This window comes from Symphalangus syndactylus, chromosome 7, assembly GCF_028878055.3.
Source record: "Symphalangus syndactylus isolate Jambi chromosome 7, NHGRI_mSymSyn1-v2.1_pri, whole genome shotgun sequence".
Taxonomy (NCBI): domain Eukaryota; kingdom Metazoa; phylum Chordata; class Mammalia; order Primates; family Hylobatidae; genus Symphalangus; species Symphalangus syndactylus.
The window spans coordinates 33078467-33095000 of NC_072429.2; the positions used below are offsets into that span (position 1 = coordinate 33078467).

A 16534-nucleotide genomic window follows, 5' to 3' on the forward strand; every position below is an offset into this window, starting at 1 on the left:
CATCTCTCTGACGGGGGTGCTGTTCTAAGTCCAGTGTTAACCTAATTTTACTATGGAGTTACTTTGACCACTAGTTGAACCTAAGTCCAATGCCCTTGTCATGACCAGAACTGATCCTGAACTTGACCAAACAGAAAAAGTTATCTCCATTTTCATCATGAAGGCTCTGGGGACCCTCTTCCAGGCTGGATCAACCATTGCTAATGGAACCTGGTTTTTAGTACCCTCCCTTACCTGCTTGCTACTCCTGAGCCTAGATCCATTGTAAAGGTGCTACAAGTGGCACTCTTCCCTTCTCTTTTCTTTTTGCAATCCTGTCTAGATTAATGATCTCTCCATGCCCTGAGCATGGACTGGCTTTCCAAAAAGAGTAGCAGGTGTGGCTTTCACTATTCCATTTTCAGTTACTTTGGCATAACAGGTAGGTAGAGAACTCACTTGATATTTCCCGGAGATCGTTCATCATGACCTGGTTAACAGTGAGGTGGGTGGTTAGGGTTGTAAAGGCTTGGATTTAGACAGACTTAGTTCAAATCCTGGTGCTGTCACTTACAGGATTGTGAGCAAGTTATGTAATTTCTTTAAGTTTCAGATTCCTCATCTGAAAGGCCCTACTTTGAGGGCCTTTGTTATGATATAGAAGGTATGAAGTGTGCTTAACATAGTAAGTGCTCAATACATGGCAGCCTGTGCTATGATAGCCATTATGACCATTGTCCAAGCCATTTGACAGTAAGGCAACAGAAATCGTTTTTCTCTGCAGTCAGCTGGTGTTAAGTGCTTCCTCACTCAGAGGTACCCTAGATGCTGCAAGGTGTATGCAAACAATGTAGCTTCACACAAGCCTGCCAGTTTCTTTTCTTTCTCCCAACCCTTTTCTATTGTAGTAGTTATTGTCCATGCTACTGTTTGAACTTCTCTGTTCATTTATTTTAGACCTCTGGTCCTTGTTAATATGCAGTGTTCCTTGGGAAAGAAAACACTTGAAGTTGTTCTTAATCATTGATACCTAAGTATCAACAAATGTCAGATCCTTTACAGAAAGCCATTTTGCTTAAGGGGGAAAAAAAGCTTCGAGGCAAGAATGAAGGTTGTGGTGTCTGAGGACCAAAATTATCCTCTAGATAATCTAGACTTATAAGCATGGTCTAGATTTGTTTCTGGCTGTGACTTCATGCACATCACAGCTATACCTCTCCAGTTTGGGGATGTCTGGGAGACATTCCATGTGAACCATCCAGTTCCTTAGAGGTACTGTGATGGCTACAAGTCAAGCCCTGGTTTTTATGCAATTGGAATTGTAGCTCCTGGAAGCCAAATACCACTGTTTGCCTTTTGTTATTGTTGTGGTTATCCTATTTGGATGAATAACTCACAATGTTCTAGTTCAGCTGAAATGACTCGAGAGCTGTTTGTCAGTTAGAAACAGTGGTCACAGTTAAAAACCTACTAGTCTTAGGCTCTGCCATAAGGAAATAATCTCTAGTGCCCTGGCTTCAGAAATGGCACAAAAATGGAATGGACAAATATGAAAAGTAGATAATGGATCCACAGTGATTTAATATTCGGTGATATTTTCATTTTATGCAAATACCAAAAGAAAAAAGCCTGGCTATTTGAAAGAAAAACAGGAACCAAAAAAATACTTAGTGTTTGATCAAGCAAGAATCCTTTCACACATCTGCCAAGAGAGTTAAAACAAATATAGATGTTAAATAAAAGGCCCAGGTACCAAAGAGCAAAATTTAATGAAAGCCAGAACTGTTAAGTATGGATTCCTGTTGAGAAAAATGTCAGTCTCTTTCAGAGTTTTCCCAATGCTCTATTTTTAAGAAAAGTGTAGTAAAAATACATAATACAAGTTAACTTTTTTCTTGCTTTTGTTTTCCTTTCATTTCTCCATTGATGAAAAAGCATATTTCGCCAGAGTCTTGGACCCCCTCATAGCATAGACCCTCATTTCTAGCACAAACAAGTCTCTCTTTATCCACTCATGTTACTTGTGGGCTCAGTAGCTGGAGAGGCGTCTTACCAGGCCAAAGGCAAAAAGTCTTTGAAGCATGTTGTTGTTAAAGGGTTATTTCCAACTCTTCCAAGATGCAGACTCCCTAATGGTGGGTCACATCGGATTCTGCAGTGGTAGGCTGAAGGCTGAGAAAAATCTTGTGTGAGGGCAGGGGCTGAGAGACATCAGCTGGCAGTAGTTAAAAGCAATCATCCATCTTGAGGGTCCGGTTTCATGAACCATGCCCACAATGACACGCGAGAGACTAAACAACAACACTTGAGTTGAAAAAGTGAAGAGTTTGATTTTGGAAGGATTCTTTGCTATGGCTGATGGCAGGAGAGTGGAGAGACATAGAGATGGTGTGGGTGCACTGAGAGAATCCACAGAAAAGCCAATCAAGCTGCACCTACCCCTAGGTAGGCTCCAAAACCTTTAGCATGTCAATTGCTAATGAAAACCCCTAGCAGAGAAAATTGGATAGAAGTAGGGGATAAGGGAACAAGCCAGAGTACGGTTATCAGTAAAAGCTAATGACACATGGCACATACTGAATCATGCACCAAGAAGAGTGACTGCTGGAGAGCTGGAAGCCAGTTGCACCAAGAATGAGAGTTGGGATCTCCAAGAAAGCTATATGTCAGGGATTCTCACTTCCAACCAAAGTTGAACTTAGCCTGGGCTTCTCTCTATAAACCCTGCCACTTCACCAATCTTGCTTTAGTTCAGCTTTGTAGCCCCAATCATAGGTATATTGGAATACAATGTCCTCATGCTATCTTAGCTGGGGGCAGGTCAGCCTCCTTGGGTTAGAACCTGGGATCAAAAGTCTTAAGTTGCCCCAAATGTCATTATCAACTTAATCCATCATCTCCCTATACTTCTTCAATTATTTCCTTGGGTATCTCACTTTCTAAAGATGACAGAGCGTTATCTGGCCACATGCTAAAACAACACTTTATATTAACATAAAAACCCAACTTCTTTGCTTCAGCATAAACTTCATACGTGTTTTCTCAAACCTAGGATAGGGCACATCATGGGAAGCTCTATTTTGTGTGGGCTTTTGATGAGGCTTCCTCTTCCAAAATTATTCTGTCACCTTTCTTTCACACTTAGCTTGCTTAACATTGCTCCCCATGTCAGAGGCTCCACAGAAGAAAAGAGTCTACCCCACAGTGGGTTCCTGCTTAGATGCCAGGCAAAGAAAAAGTGAGAATCATAGGCAATATCTCCCTGGCTGTTATCTCTTCCCAAAATTCTGCTTGGTTTAGGAGGCCAAGTGCCTTCAGCCAACAGACTGCTGTTAAGCCTGAGCACACCAGAAGGACATACTTCTCAGGGCCAAGGTTGACTCTGAAGAAATATACCATACCTATGACCTATGAAATGGCTCTTTCACATTAAAGGAACTGTTTTTCTGAGCAGCAGTAACTTCAGGAGTCCTTCTCTGACTGCACATCTGCCCCTGCCCTCTCCACCACCCTCATCCTGAGTTGATTTTCACCTGTGTTCTCCACTAAATCAGTGCTTAAGCAGTGCCCTACTTGGGGAAGGCAGCCCACTTCTCCAACAATGTCTGTCTCCATCAAAGGCTTGGGGCCAAGGAGTGGAGGGTAACATGGACAGCCCCCATGGAGAATTAGTTTGAAGGTTGCTTTTTTTCCTCTTGCTTGTAAAGTGGAACAAATCTTGAATCTCCAATCTGAAAACTGAAGAGGGGTGGGTAGGGAGTTGGGGATAAGAAGTAAGGAGAAGGAAAGGGCCTAACAGAACCTGCAAACCATGGATATTAGTAAGAAAAAAAAAATTGCACACACTAAGACACACTAACAACTGAATTAAAATAAAACAGTGCTGTTTCCTCATTAGTGTTCCAGCGACTCTGCTGTCAGAGACACAGGATTCATTAGACAGGGTTACTCTCCCCTTATTGCAGTACAGTGTTATTTTTTCATCCTCACTTAGCAAACAGAAAAGGGTGAAAGAACATCAAAAAAGGAAAAGGGACAGCAAAATGTTTTTCCAATTTTTCAGGAAAACCTGTTGAATCATCCTTCTTGTGGTAGCAGTGGTTGGTGGTGGTTGCGTTTCATTTTGTTGTTGTTTTTGGCACTGAAGGGTTTGGGATGGGGCTGGGGAGCCTAAGCCTGCTCCCCAAGGGGTCTCCATCTGCTCCAGTTACAATCCCGTGGCTCCCAAGGGCATCCCTGAACTGTGGCTCATGCAAGGAATCGATTGCATGGACTTGGGGAAGTCATGGCTGACCACCCGACCATTCTCTCCACTGCCGCCGCTGCTGGCTCCTGCCCCGCTGTTGCGGGGGAGGGTCGATGTCCGTATGGCTTCGTTGATGGATTGCTGTGGGATCAAACAAAAACCCTTTTCAGGAGGACCGGGGGTTCTTCCCCGGGTCCTTGGCAATGACAGGCAATGGGAATGAGTCAAGACTGGACTTCAAATGTAAATCCAACTCTGCTTCCCCATCCACCCCCTTTCCTATTCTACAATGCTAATTCTGACTTCTCAGGAATGCAGAAAACTATCACTTGGCCCTGGACATGTCTGATCCCCTCTCTTAGCCTCAAGTTGAATGTTCAATGAAGTGTGTTAGATTGGGTGAGACAGAAGATCCTTTCTTATTCTTACATTCAGTGATTTCTAAAGGTGGAATATTTCCTTGGTATTATTGATTAATGTGTGAAGTAGCAACACAACTAAGTGGAAAACCTTCTAAGAATGGGGTTTGGAAACTTGGATTCTAGTTCTGGTTATTACATCAACTAGTCATGTGACTGTACATATCTCCTTAGTGTTCTAGAACTTTTAAACCTCCATGTCTATGACATATGATTATCTATGCACCTACACACTGTTATTAGCAAGAATGGTGCTACCACATGAAAAATGCTTTGAAATGTTCAAATAAATTGAGGGTGTGATATTGTTGGGTTAAAATGGAAAACTACCTCTTATTTACTTCAGAAAAAATTCTAGCTTACCTCTATAGCAGCATGTGTTAAGGGAATGTAGGACTCGTTTGAATAATACAATATGCAAAATGTAATTGGAAAGGAACATGTGCTAAAGAAAATGAGAATGCATTCCAAAGATTATCATCTGTGCGTCAACTGCTTCCCATCAGCATGTAGACCCTGTACTTCCAGACTGACATAACAGATCAGTGCCACTAAGCTTGTGACTTCTAGAATGTCGGAATTCTAGGTCTGAAAAGGACTCCAAGGATCACCCCAGAATCAGATGAGTTAAGTGGGATATTCAAGACCACAAAGTAGGTCTAGAACCATATCGTCTTAGACAAGAGGAAGCATTCTGTTGAGTGTTCCTTTGGAGAAAGACCATTGATGACAGGAAACCCAGACCCTTATCTTTTACTGTCCATCTCAAACTTTCCATTAAGAAACAATCACAGAATTTTTGAGGTGGGGTTTGGTTTCTTGGTGGGAATGAATATAAAGGAGAATTTTCAATGGGACCAACCCTACCTCTTCTTCAAGGCGCATTCTGTTCTCACTGTCTTCTTGAAGCCTTCCTAGACTACACCACCCTGCTGTAAGTGCTGGCTCCTCTCATCTTGTACTCATGCAGTATACATTCTCTTGTAATGGTTCTGCCTCCAGTGTATAAGCTTTGTCTTCTGTAAGACAGCTTTCTGTAGGAGGGCAAGGGCCATGTCTTCTCAATCCTCAGCTATCCCACAGTGTATCCCGTAAGCAATTAGATGCATAGTGATGCTTTTGAATTTGTCTAAGAAACACCAACCACCTAGGATCCGTCTCAAAAAGTCTATGACTTTCTCTCTTACATATTGCCATTATTCTAGTGACCAGAGAAATCAGTCAACCTTCTGTGGCCAGACAGAGATAAACAGGGCAGTTTTGACCCGTTTTTTTCCCCTGCTATCCTTGTATTACTGGCAGTTCTGACAATGTTTTAAAATGTTCTTTTTAAAATCTGTGATTCAGACAGATTTGCCCCATATGATGCATCACCCACACTGGTTCTGTCTCCTCCTCAAACCCATGACTTGATTTATTTACATTCTCCCTTGGCTGTCTTCCATTGAAGAAAAAGTATGACCTGGATTGCATTCTTCTAAGTCAAAGGCCAAATAAATACTACCTTGAAGCTACACCAGGGAAATGTAAAATGAAAATATGATAAATTAATGGTTTCTTATCCTCACCTAAAAATATTGAAGAGAAAATAACATTTTATTTATATCTGTGGGAAATATGGAAACTTCTATAGATTAGCTTGGAATGTCTATCATTCATGATTTTTCTCTGCCACATCCCTTTAATTAAGGAAAAAAAACCCACTAAAGTTTACACATATCACCCTGGCCTTTGTTCCTCAGAAGGCTCACGTATTTTCATAATATTCCATTGAAGTTGTTGGTACTTCATGAATTTGTCTTAAAGGACAAGATTGATAACCTAGTCAACATTGGTGCTTGCCAAAGTCTGAGATAATTTAGCCAGGCATGTAACTAAAAATCTTGAAGGTCACATCATTAGAGTTGGTATTCAAGGAAGCTGAGCACTTCTCAAAGGTCAATGACTCCATACCCTTATCATGGGTGGTTACTACCTTCTTACTGGCTTCTTTTCGAATACATTTATGAAAGTCAAGAGAAATGATAAATCGAGTCCAAACTTTGCAGTGGAAAGCAATGCTTAATGTCAACTACATCACTAGTTCTTAAACTTGGTTGCACATTGGAACCATCCAGGGAGTTTTGGGGAAAAAACCCTGATGCCTGAATCCTACCCTAGAGATGCTGGTGTGGTGTATGGCCTGGGACATCTGGAGTTTTAGAAGCTCCCCAGGTGATTCTAAAATGCAAGCAAAGTTGAACCACATGATCTAATTTGTCCCTTTTACTTTACAGAGAACCTGATGACAATGATTGACTTGTTTAAGGTAACAGTTATATGTGACCTAGTGACAAGATGAATGACCTTCTAAATGTGATTCTTCCTACTCCCCCCACACCCCCCACCCCCCGTCGTGGCTAAGCTGTCATAAACTGCTGTCATTTCTCCCCTAGCCTTTGGGAATGTGGCTTTCCCTTATCCCTCCTTGACATGCCAGCCATTCTTAAAGTTCATCCTTGAGGGTGGTGGTGGTGTTTTTGGAACTGATATTCAGAGACAAAGGGATGAGTAAAAAATCCAACTTAAAGACCCTAAAATTGGCCCTTCGGGACCTTATTTTCCTAACAGTGATTGCATCCTAACTTTTCAGCCACTTGCTTTTCTAAGAAGTGTGTGCTCAGCCTCTGCACATCATAGAATATCCTAATCAAAGCTTAAACTTCAGTAATGTCCTTGCTCAGGCAGATGTGCAAAGCACCAGTGACCACCTGCTGTGGAGGACGCTCCCCTTGAGTTATCAAGTCTCTCAGCTGTTCATTAATTCCAGGAAAATGTGCAAGCCCTCAATTGCTGTAGCTTAAACATGCCCTGTTAGCACAGCCATATATAATTTTGAAAGGTCAGAGTCTCTCGTGGGGGTAAGAGAGGCTGGGGATTATTTTCCTTTGGGAGTGAGGTGGTGAATAATACTTTGCTGCCCTTAATATCAGCTAAGGATTCAGGAGCCAGTCTGTTTGCCCAGGCAGAGGGGAGGGGCAGGGGACCTGAGATTTTATTCAATTTGCAATGTGTCTTAGGTTATGTATTTTCTGCTATTATATGACAATTTGAATTAGACCGAAATGTTATGAGCTGCCTGAAGTCCCTCTCTGAGTCTCCCACTTTCACATATCACCCTTTTCCATCAGTCTGTGTTCCAGTCTCCTTGGCCTTCTTCCCCTTTCTGGGCAAGAGTTCACGTCTTTGGGTCTCTGACACTTGTGTATGGCTGGCAATTCATTTTCCTGGTTAATTCTTTTCATGCTTTGATTCTGTTAAATATCAGTTTCTCAGGGAAGCTACTCTGACTGCCCCATTCTTTTATCAGGAGAGGCCTCTGCTCTATACTTGACAGCACTGGGCATTTTTTTCACTAACACTCATTGGACATGTGTTTGCTTACGTTCTGTCTTCCCCATCAAACTCTGAGCTTCTTGAGAAAAGAAGCAGTGTCTGTTTTGTTCTTGACTGTATCCCCAGTGCCGAGCCTTGCCCAGCACGCAGTGGTGCTCAGTATGTCTTTGTGGAAGGGATGCGTGTAGGGCACCTTCCCACTATCTGTGTGACACTTGTCCTGCTCATCAACATGTCAAAGGGGAAAGAGACTCATCAACACCCAGCAAGGGTTTAAATACTGTAGTCAGTCAGATGAGGGGAAGTGAAGGGTAGAGCCACATTTTATTTGTCTTTGTGAGCAGCACTGTGGCTGGGACTGGAAGAACAGACAATAGGTACTCAAAAATGATCCACTGCCATGTGGTTGAAGGAGGACAGAGAGATTTAGGAAAAGTGGCTTGGCTAGTACCAAAAGCCCAGGCTTTGCGGAGACCATGTTGGAGGTCTAATTCCTGGTTTTTCAGTTTCTAGCTTTTGTGACCTAGCCAGGAAAAGCTACTTAGCTTCTTTGAACCTTTATTTCATCTGTAGGATTGTAAGAACAACCTATTGCATGGTTAATGAAAATGTGCAGAGATCACTTTGAACATAAAAGTTACTGAAAAATCATCTTTCCTTTTTCTCTTCCTTTTGTCTCTTTCTCTCTCTCCCACCCTTCTTTCTCTTTTCTGCCCACCTTTCTCTCGTTCTTTCATCCATGAAGAGTGAGGAAGATGTTTTTGAGCAGTGTTGAGACACATGAGAAGATGACCCTGAACAAGTTTAGGGGCTTAAGGCCATAAGAGTGGGCCAAGGGCGGGGAGTGGTGGCTCACGCCTGTGGTCCCAACACTTTCGGAAGCCAAGGCAGTGGATCACGAAGTCAGGAGATCGAGACCATCCTGGCTAACATGGTGAAACGCTGTCTCTACTAAAAACACAAAAAATTTGCCAGGTGTGGTGGCACGTGCCTGTAGTCCCAGCTACTCGGGAGGCTGAGGTAGGAGAATTACTTGAATCTGGGAGGCAGAGGTTACAGTGAGCTGAGATCGCACCACTGAACTCCAGCCTGGACAACAGAGCAAGACTCTGTCTCAAAATAAAATAAAATAAAATAAAAAAATATAAAAAAGAAAAAAAAGAGTGGGCTTGGCCGGGCACAGTGGCTCACACCTGTAATCCCAGTACTTTGGGAGGCTGAGGTGGGTGGATTACGAGGTCAGGAGATCGAGACCATCCTGGATAACATGGTGAAACCCCGTCTCTACTAAAAATACAAAAAAAATAGCCGGGCATGGTGGCAGGCACCTGTAGTCCCAGCTACTCGGGAGGCTGAGGCAGGAGAATGGCGTGAACCCAGGAGGCAGAGTTTGCAGTGAGCCAAGATCGCACCACTGCACTCCAGCCTGGGCCACAGAGCAAGACTCCATCTCAAAAAAAAAAAAAAAAAAAAAAAAAAAAAAAAAAAAAAAGAGTGGGCCAAATACTGTTATAATGGAAAGAAATGAGAGGGAAAACTCTCATCAAATGCCCATGTCATCATCAATTTGGGTCTCTCTGTAAGGTTGGGGGCTGTACTTCTGAAAAGAACTAATTGCTTTTGGAGAAAGCTAAGCACAGAATAATAAAGAGAGCTGCAAAGCTGAAAAGTCTGAGAGGCAAGTTGAATGCATTTGTCTTATCTCTTTCGGATAAGAGAGGAATTGATGGAGCATCAACAATTAAGGCTGGGTTGATTAATAAAGAAAGTATCTTTTCTGCAGTTGGAAGATGGAAAATTCTATTAGGAGCCTCAGTGAGTTGGGTAGAAGTCACACCAATCAATGGAATTAATTCTAGAAGATTGTGGTGGAAGACATTATATTAATGATTCCAAGAGATCCTGATGTTGGCTTCTGAAAAATTTAACATCTTCATTGTAAAGGGAAGGGTGAGAATGTCCCCAAGAAGCTATGCCATGAGTCAGTGGCCTCTTTGAAAGATTCTCATTTTAATCTAAATAGTGTGACTTCAGTGAACATCAACATGGTCCTAGTTTTAAGAGGATCCCCGGCATTAGCCACTCTGGCACCACCACCTGGCACTGGTTATGATTATTGGGAGTCACTGTAATCCCAGAGAAAGGGCTGGATGTCCAGGAGCTTTCCTGCTTGGTGGATGACTGGTCTCGTCAATAGTTCATGAGCACAAACATGGGGCCAAAACTGCCCCTTGGATGATATTGTTTGTAATTCCTAGACTGGGTGGTTTTGACGGCAATACTTGCTTTAACTAAGAGCAGCTCCCTCCCATGCCCTACCTCATCCTCTAAGAGATTTTCTCCTTTGGGTACAATTTCACATTAATTTTACTAATACTTACTCTCAGTGTGTGGGATGTCCACACAACTCCTTACCTTAAGGAACTCATAATCTATATAGCTTAAGAACCCTAGCTCATGTAAATAGGGATAATAAAAGGAAAGTTTTAAGGAGGATGTATCTGGCCACTAGTAACAACTATTATTTGAAATACTAGTTATCATTGTCATTATTATTTACTGAGGGCTTACTGGGGCCCAGGAATTTTGCCAAGCTCTTTATATCCATTATTTCATACAATCCTTATAACAATTTTATGAGGTATATACGACCACTGCCTCCATTTTATAGAAAAAGAGGATCAGAGGCCTGGTGTGGTGGCTCATGCCTGTAATCCCAGCACTTTGGAAGGCCGAGGTGGGTGGATTATCTGAGGTCAGGAGTTTGAGACCAGCCCGGCCAACATGGTGAAACCCCATCTGTGCTAAAAATACAAAAATTAGCCAGGCGTGGTGGCACATGCCTGTAATCCCAGCTACTCGGGAGGGTGAGGCAGGAGAATTGCTTGAACCCAGGAGGTGGAGGTTGCAGTGAGCCAAGATCATGCCACTGCACTCTAGCCTGGCCAACAGAGCAAGACTCTGTCTCAAAATAAAATAAAATAAAATGAGGGTCAGAGAGTTACTAAAACCTAAGATGACATAGTTAACAAAGGGAGCAGAAAGAATTTATGCCCAGACGTTCATTCTCCAGAGCTTCTACTCTAGATGATGATGCTGTACTGTCTTAGACAAGCAGTGAGAAGAAAGGAACTCCTTATAATCTGTACTGGGCCAACTCTGGGCCTCTGGCTTGAGTCATGGTCTATAGAGAAGGTTTTGAGGGATGGTACAGGTTGTAGCTCCCTAGTTCTTGTCCTGTTCCCCTTTTTTGCCACCGGAGTAACCTTTCCTCATTTTGGAGGGTAATGTAGGAGAGTCTTTAGTCCTATGTTTTGAATGGAATGGTCAAAGAGCTTTGAGTAGGTTCTAGGAGTCCTTGTGTGTGCAGCCAAGCTCCTTGGAGGTCTACACTGGGTTTAGAGTGTCTGGGTTTAGGCATAGTCTGAAGCCCATGCCTTTGTAGATCTTGTCATTTGAGAGGACCTGAGAGGGACCTGGAGATGGATGAGCTGGTCAAAAGTAGGATTGGGGTGTTCCTAGGTCCCTGGTGAAATGTCATTGAACTTCCATTCCTTAATTGTTCCTTGTTGTGTCTTGGAGAAGTTGCCTTTTAAATGGGCTCTATGAAACAGAAGACAGGGTGAGGGATTGGCCCATAAAAAGGCACATGAGTGGGAACATGAGGTGGGGGCGAAGGTATGGAGTACGTGAGGAGAGCAGATTGCTAGGGTGGGAGTGGGGTAGGTAGGCTGACAGGGAAATGCTGAATGCCAGGACAGAAGGCCCCCAGCTCCTCATGTACAGAACTAAATACAGAATTTCTAAACAGAATGAGCAAATGCTCAGAGATGTCTTCTCCAAGGGTGACCCCGAGGTATGTGTAGGATTGAGGGTCCAAGGCAGGGAGAGGCTGGGCAGGAGGCTATGTTTGGATCCAAGAGTGGGCATACTGAGCTTGGAGGCAAATGTCTGTTGAAAAGTAGGCTTCTTAGGGTACATTCTAATAAAGCAAATTCTACCAAAGGATCTTTTAGTCTTGTCAAATCAAGGTAATAGTATAGGTCAGCATATCACCATGGCTACATCGCCCAGAGAGACTGTACTTCTCTTCCCTTCTCTATCTAGATCCCACCTGTCCTTCTGAATTTTGGCATCTTCCTGGAAGCCTTCTTCAATCTTTCTTCTCTAAATTCCTATAGGCCTTCCTATCTATACCATAGGTTGCCTCACTGAGTAATTATTTTGTGCCCATTCTTTGTGGAAGGTGAAAGGTGCTGAAGATCATAGAGTGCACCTCCCTCCTCTCTGAGTCCTCATGATGCCTTGCTCATGGTATGGTTCACATGATTAACTTCCACAAATAATTTCTTACTGAAGCTAAATGTTGAGGGCCCTTGAAGATCATTTAATCCAAACTCCCTTTTGATGCTTGAATCCATATTTTTGTCAAGAGTTATTCATCCTCTACTTATATACCTTCAGTGATGTTGAAGCTTGCTACTTTTTAGGATATTCTAGCCTTTTTTAGACAGCTCTTTCAGAAGAGTAAATTTAGTGTATCGTGTTAACATTTATCCTCTATCACCTTTAGTCATCTGTTCTTGTTGCATACTTTGGGACTCAATAGAACTAGCCTGTTTTCTTTTTCCACTTGGAAAATATTGGTATTTTATAGACAGCTCTTAAATCCTCCACAATTCTCTTCTCCAGTTCCCTTTAGCTACATTTGATGTGGTTTGGGGTCATCTCACTAATCTGCTTACCTTTCTCTGCACATGGTCCTCTTTGTCAATGTCTATTTCTTAGAGTGGAGCCTAAGAAAAGACCCAATTCACCAGGTATGACAAGGTCAGCACAGAGTAGAGGGTAGACATCGTTTCCTTTGTTCTGCAGCCACACTTCTGATGCAACTTCAGAGAGAATGAGCCTTGGTAGCCATCACTCTTGCCTCTCGCTGTGCTGCCTGTCCATGTAAACCACTAACCTTCAATCTCACCGACCCCTCTCTGACAAATGCAATTGTTTTCTTGGGCCTTGTGTCTGGCCTGACACATCCCATCTTCCTTCCTTTATCATGGCTGCCTTTGTCCCCGTCACCTTCCTCCTAACAGCTTCCTGCTTCCTGTCTTGTGCTGACCTCAACCACCTGTCATTCCCCACCCTTTCTAGCAAAGGGACTCCCAGGAAACCCAGCTGCATCACAGAACAGGTTAGGAAAAAGGCCCGGGAAGACGATGCCACCTTCATCCGCTTGGATTCACTACGGGATTTGTAGCAGAACTCGATTAAGGCAACCAGCATGGCTAGTCCAAGTCCTCCGATCAGGATGTAGAACACGCCTGCCACATTGCTGAGGCTCAGAGCGCTTGTCTTGTCCTAAGAAGAGGAGGACGGAAAGGAAGGGGAGGGGGAAGAATAAAGTGAGTCAAGAGGCTAAAGACCATCCAAGCTGCAGCATATTTTCACACATACACTCAACCCCACACCCTCTTTAACATTTGCAATAGCTGGATAGGCTATTTATTCAATGACCAAGTGTTAAACATTCCCCAGGAAGAAAGTATGTGTGTATATGTATTTATACATTTTCCAAGCCTCCCTGATTATGTTGAACTTGTAATTACAATTCCCCACTCCTCAATGCCTTTTCTAGGGTGAGAGATATCACAAGAAATTTAGGGCAGCTTCTACCAAAATTTGCACCTTTGAGCTCACCCCATTCTTTCAAAAAACCGTGTCCCTTCATTTTCAGCTCGATTCCTACCCCCGCCCCCTCTGCCCCAATTTCCTCTGTTGCTTGGTAACGCATTGGCCTCACTCATTGTTTATGTCTCCGAGTATCTTTCAGAGAGCTGGTACTTACAATGAACTTTCCCCTAGATGTGCATTCGATTTCAATTTAATAAGACAGTTATTGTACGTATAATAAAGACCAACTGATATATATGTTAACTTTACTGCTCTGAGTGCCAATTTAGGGGAAGAAAAACTAGGGGGCTTAGAATAGTAAAAAGGCACTGAGATAGAAAAATGGCTCTATTAAATCTTAATAATTATGCTTAATTGATATCATTTTTCTGTTGGAGGTGCTTGCTAAAAACACTGGAGGCAGACCCAGGTGGCTGAATTTAGAAATCTCTGTTGCCTGCGATAAAAGATCTTACACTGGTTTGGGATGAGCAGGGTCACAGAAAAGGGTGCTTCATTCCTAGGAGTCTGAAGACAAATACTCATGTCTAGTAGGAGGTGGCCAGGGCTCACCCTGTGGAGCTGGAGGAAGGCCACTGGTCTCCCGAGATCATCCTTGAGTTCTGTCACCTCCAGTGGAGTTCGAAAGTGAAGGTCTGAGGGACAACACCTTCCCAAGTGGTGAGAACAATCAAACACAACTGATGGTCATGGTGAGAGGTAATGGCTCAGGAAGCAGAGCAAGTTGCTCAGTCAAACCCTCGACACACGTAAAAGAACATCTTTAACTACTAGGAGGATACTCATTCCTAGATATCATGGCAGCTCTAACACCTTTGTTTATATTGTTTGTTCATGTACAATAAATGTCTCATTGAATTAAAATGAAATGCATGCCTCAATTGGCACAGGTACACACCATCGTTGGCTAGTTGGTGGCACTGGATAGGATATGGCCTTTATACCTCTCCATGTGTTCCTTTTCAGGTGGGGAAGTAGGTGAGCCATGCAAGGGGTGGACTGTATTGCCCTAGAGACTCTTCTACTGACGTTTGCCTATTAGAATCGGGGCATATGGAAAGGAATCGCTTATTGACCAATAAGTCAGTGGCCTCTGCCCTAGTTCTAGTTGGTGCATTGTACAGGATCCAGCAGGACTGAGCTTGGGGACTGTAGCTGGCAAATAGCAGCATCCCTTCCCTTCCAGTAGCAGCTTTGGCCAGCAGAGCATCTAAAGCATGCCCCCTTGGTGGCTTCCTGTATTGCTAAAGCAGATGGCTCTTGAATATAGGTTACACTTGGCAAGGCATAGCCTGGCTTTGGAAGCAGTAGAAATGATTATTCAAAGGACTCAAAGGGGCAAAATTTCTCCTGCTCTGCTATAATGGCCTGCTAAGGGTAATGTGCAAAAAATGAGTTCAGTGCTTGGTTCAAGAGTTGGCTGAACAGGTAAATTCCCACTTCACATGATTTTTAGAATACTCAATATGTCTCCCTGTTTGTTGTTCAGAAGGCATGTATTTCCTCCTCTGGAGAGTAATACTTTAGAGTCCTTGGGGGACTTACAGTTCACAGAAGTTCCTATGAAACTCTTCTGTTTAAACAGGGGTAGGGGTGGGGTTAGGAGGCATGTATTATCAGCTCAAACCTTAGTAAAGAGTGGTTGACAGTGGAGCTCAGAAGGAGTAGGTAGAGGGACAGGCCTGAGGGCAGGTGGCAAACAAGAAAGCTGGAGGCTGCTGACTTCATGAGCTGATCAGTCTTTCAACAGCCAAAGCACACCTTGCCCCTTTGGTCACCAAGCTGTTTTCTTCTTGAGGTTTACCTTGGTTGTGGATAGCCTCCAAGGACAAGGGAGTAATGGGCATCTTTTTCTGTTATTATCTTCAAAAGGCCCTAAGAGGGTATCTGCCTCCCTGGCTTACAAGGAGGAGCATTCACTTCCAGTATATCTAGGAAGGAAGTGGGGTGAGATCTTCATATGGACGGGGGTGGAAAGGCATGTTCTATATAAGCAAAGAAGGAGGGCCTAATGACTGATTATGTCTGGAGGTGAAGAGCATCCTTCACTTTAGAAGAAGGTCTCTGGCCCAGGGAGATGGCACTGTGTATGAGGGGGGATACATCCTTTACAAAGAGGACAGCTAGATGGTATAGGAACTGCCACCTTTTGCAGGATGCACAATGTCACTGATCACTATTTATGCTGACACAGCTCTGTAGTAGAGGAATCAGGAAAGACCTCTGGAATCAAGGGAGAACCTGGGCCCAACTGCCACCAATATCACAGGTAACACAACCACCTACATTCAGATTTATTTAATAGGATGTGGGATGAAGGACTGGTGTTGGTATAGTCTTAGTCCAGATAGCTGAGGAGTTTCAATTTACACAAAGTGTTCTGATTCCCCTTAAGCATGTCATTAGCTTTTTGATACGATCTTTCTAAGAAGGCCTCAGGCCATGGTCTTCTGTTTAGTTGCCTTTACTGACTCTCTTTGTCTCACTCTGTGGGAATAAAATGGGACATCCTGGGGCAGGGACAAAAATCCCTTTTATTTGAGGACCACAGCTCTAGTTCCTCTGGTCCGCAGTGTCCATAAAAGAGGCAGCTTCCTCGTGGATCTGTGTACAAACAGCTACTCACATTTCACAGCTACACACTTCCCAGCTGTGATCAGGGACAGGGGAGAGATGGAGTTTGAGTCTTCTGAGCACCCCTCAGGGTACCCCATTCTCCTATTCCATAGCAGCTGCACACCCCAAAAGCTAGGCAGCTTGTCAGTGGGGGTGGAAAAGTCACAACTCATCTCCCGCCAGGAGTGGGGAAAGAGAGTGACAGTAC

General features: G+C 43.4%; 1 protein-coding gene across 10 annotated transcripts in view; it reads right to left on the bottom strand.

Moving 5' to 3' along the window:
* Positions 1 to 1531: 1531 nt before the first annotated feature.
* Positions 1532 to 16534, bottom strand: part of GRIA1 (glutamate ionotropic receptor AMPA type subunit 1) — a 318865-nt gene continuing 303862 nt past the window's right edge. For 7 of the 10 annotated variants that reach the window (XM_055285547.2, XM_055285552.2, XM_055285548.2 and 4 more), the window contains 2 exons: positions 13243 to 13377; positions 1532 to 4387 (listed from right to left, as the gene is read on the bottom strand). In XM_055285547.2, the coding sequence (XP_055141522.1) occupies positions 4187 to 4387; positions 13243 to 13377 (336 nt within the window). In that variant the 3' untranslated portion in view covers positions 1532 to 4186. Of the gene's footprint in view, positions 4388 to 8324; positions 13378 to 16534 lie in introns of those variants that run through there. The other 3 variants (XM_063643154.1, XM_055285543.2, XM_055285544.2) reach the window with 1 other exon arrangement.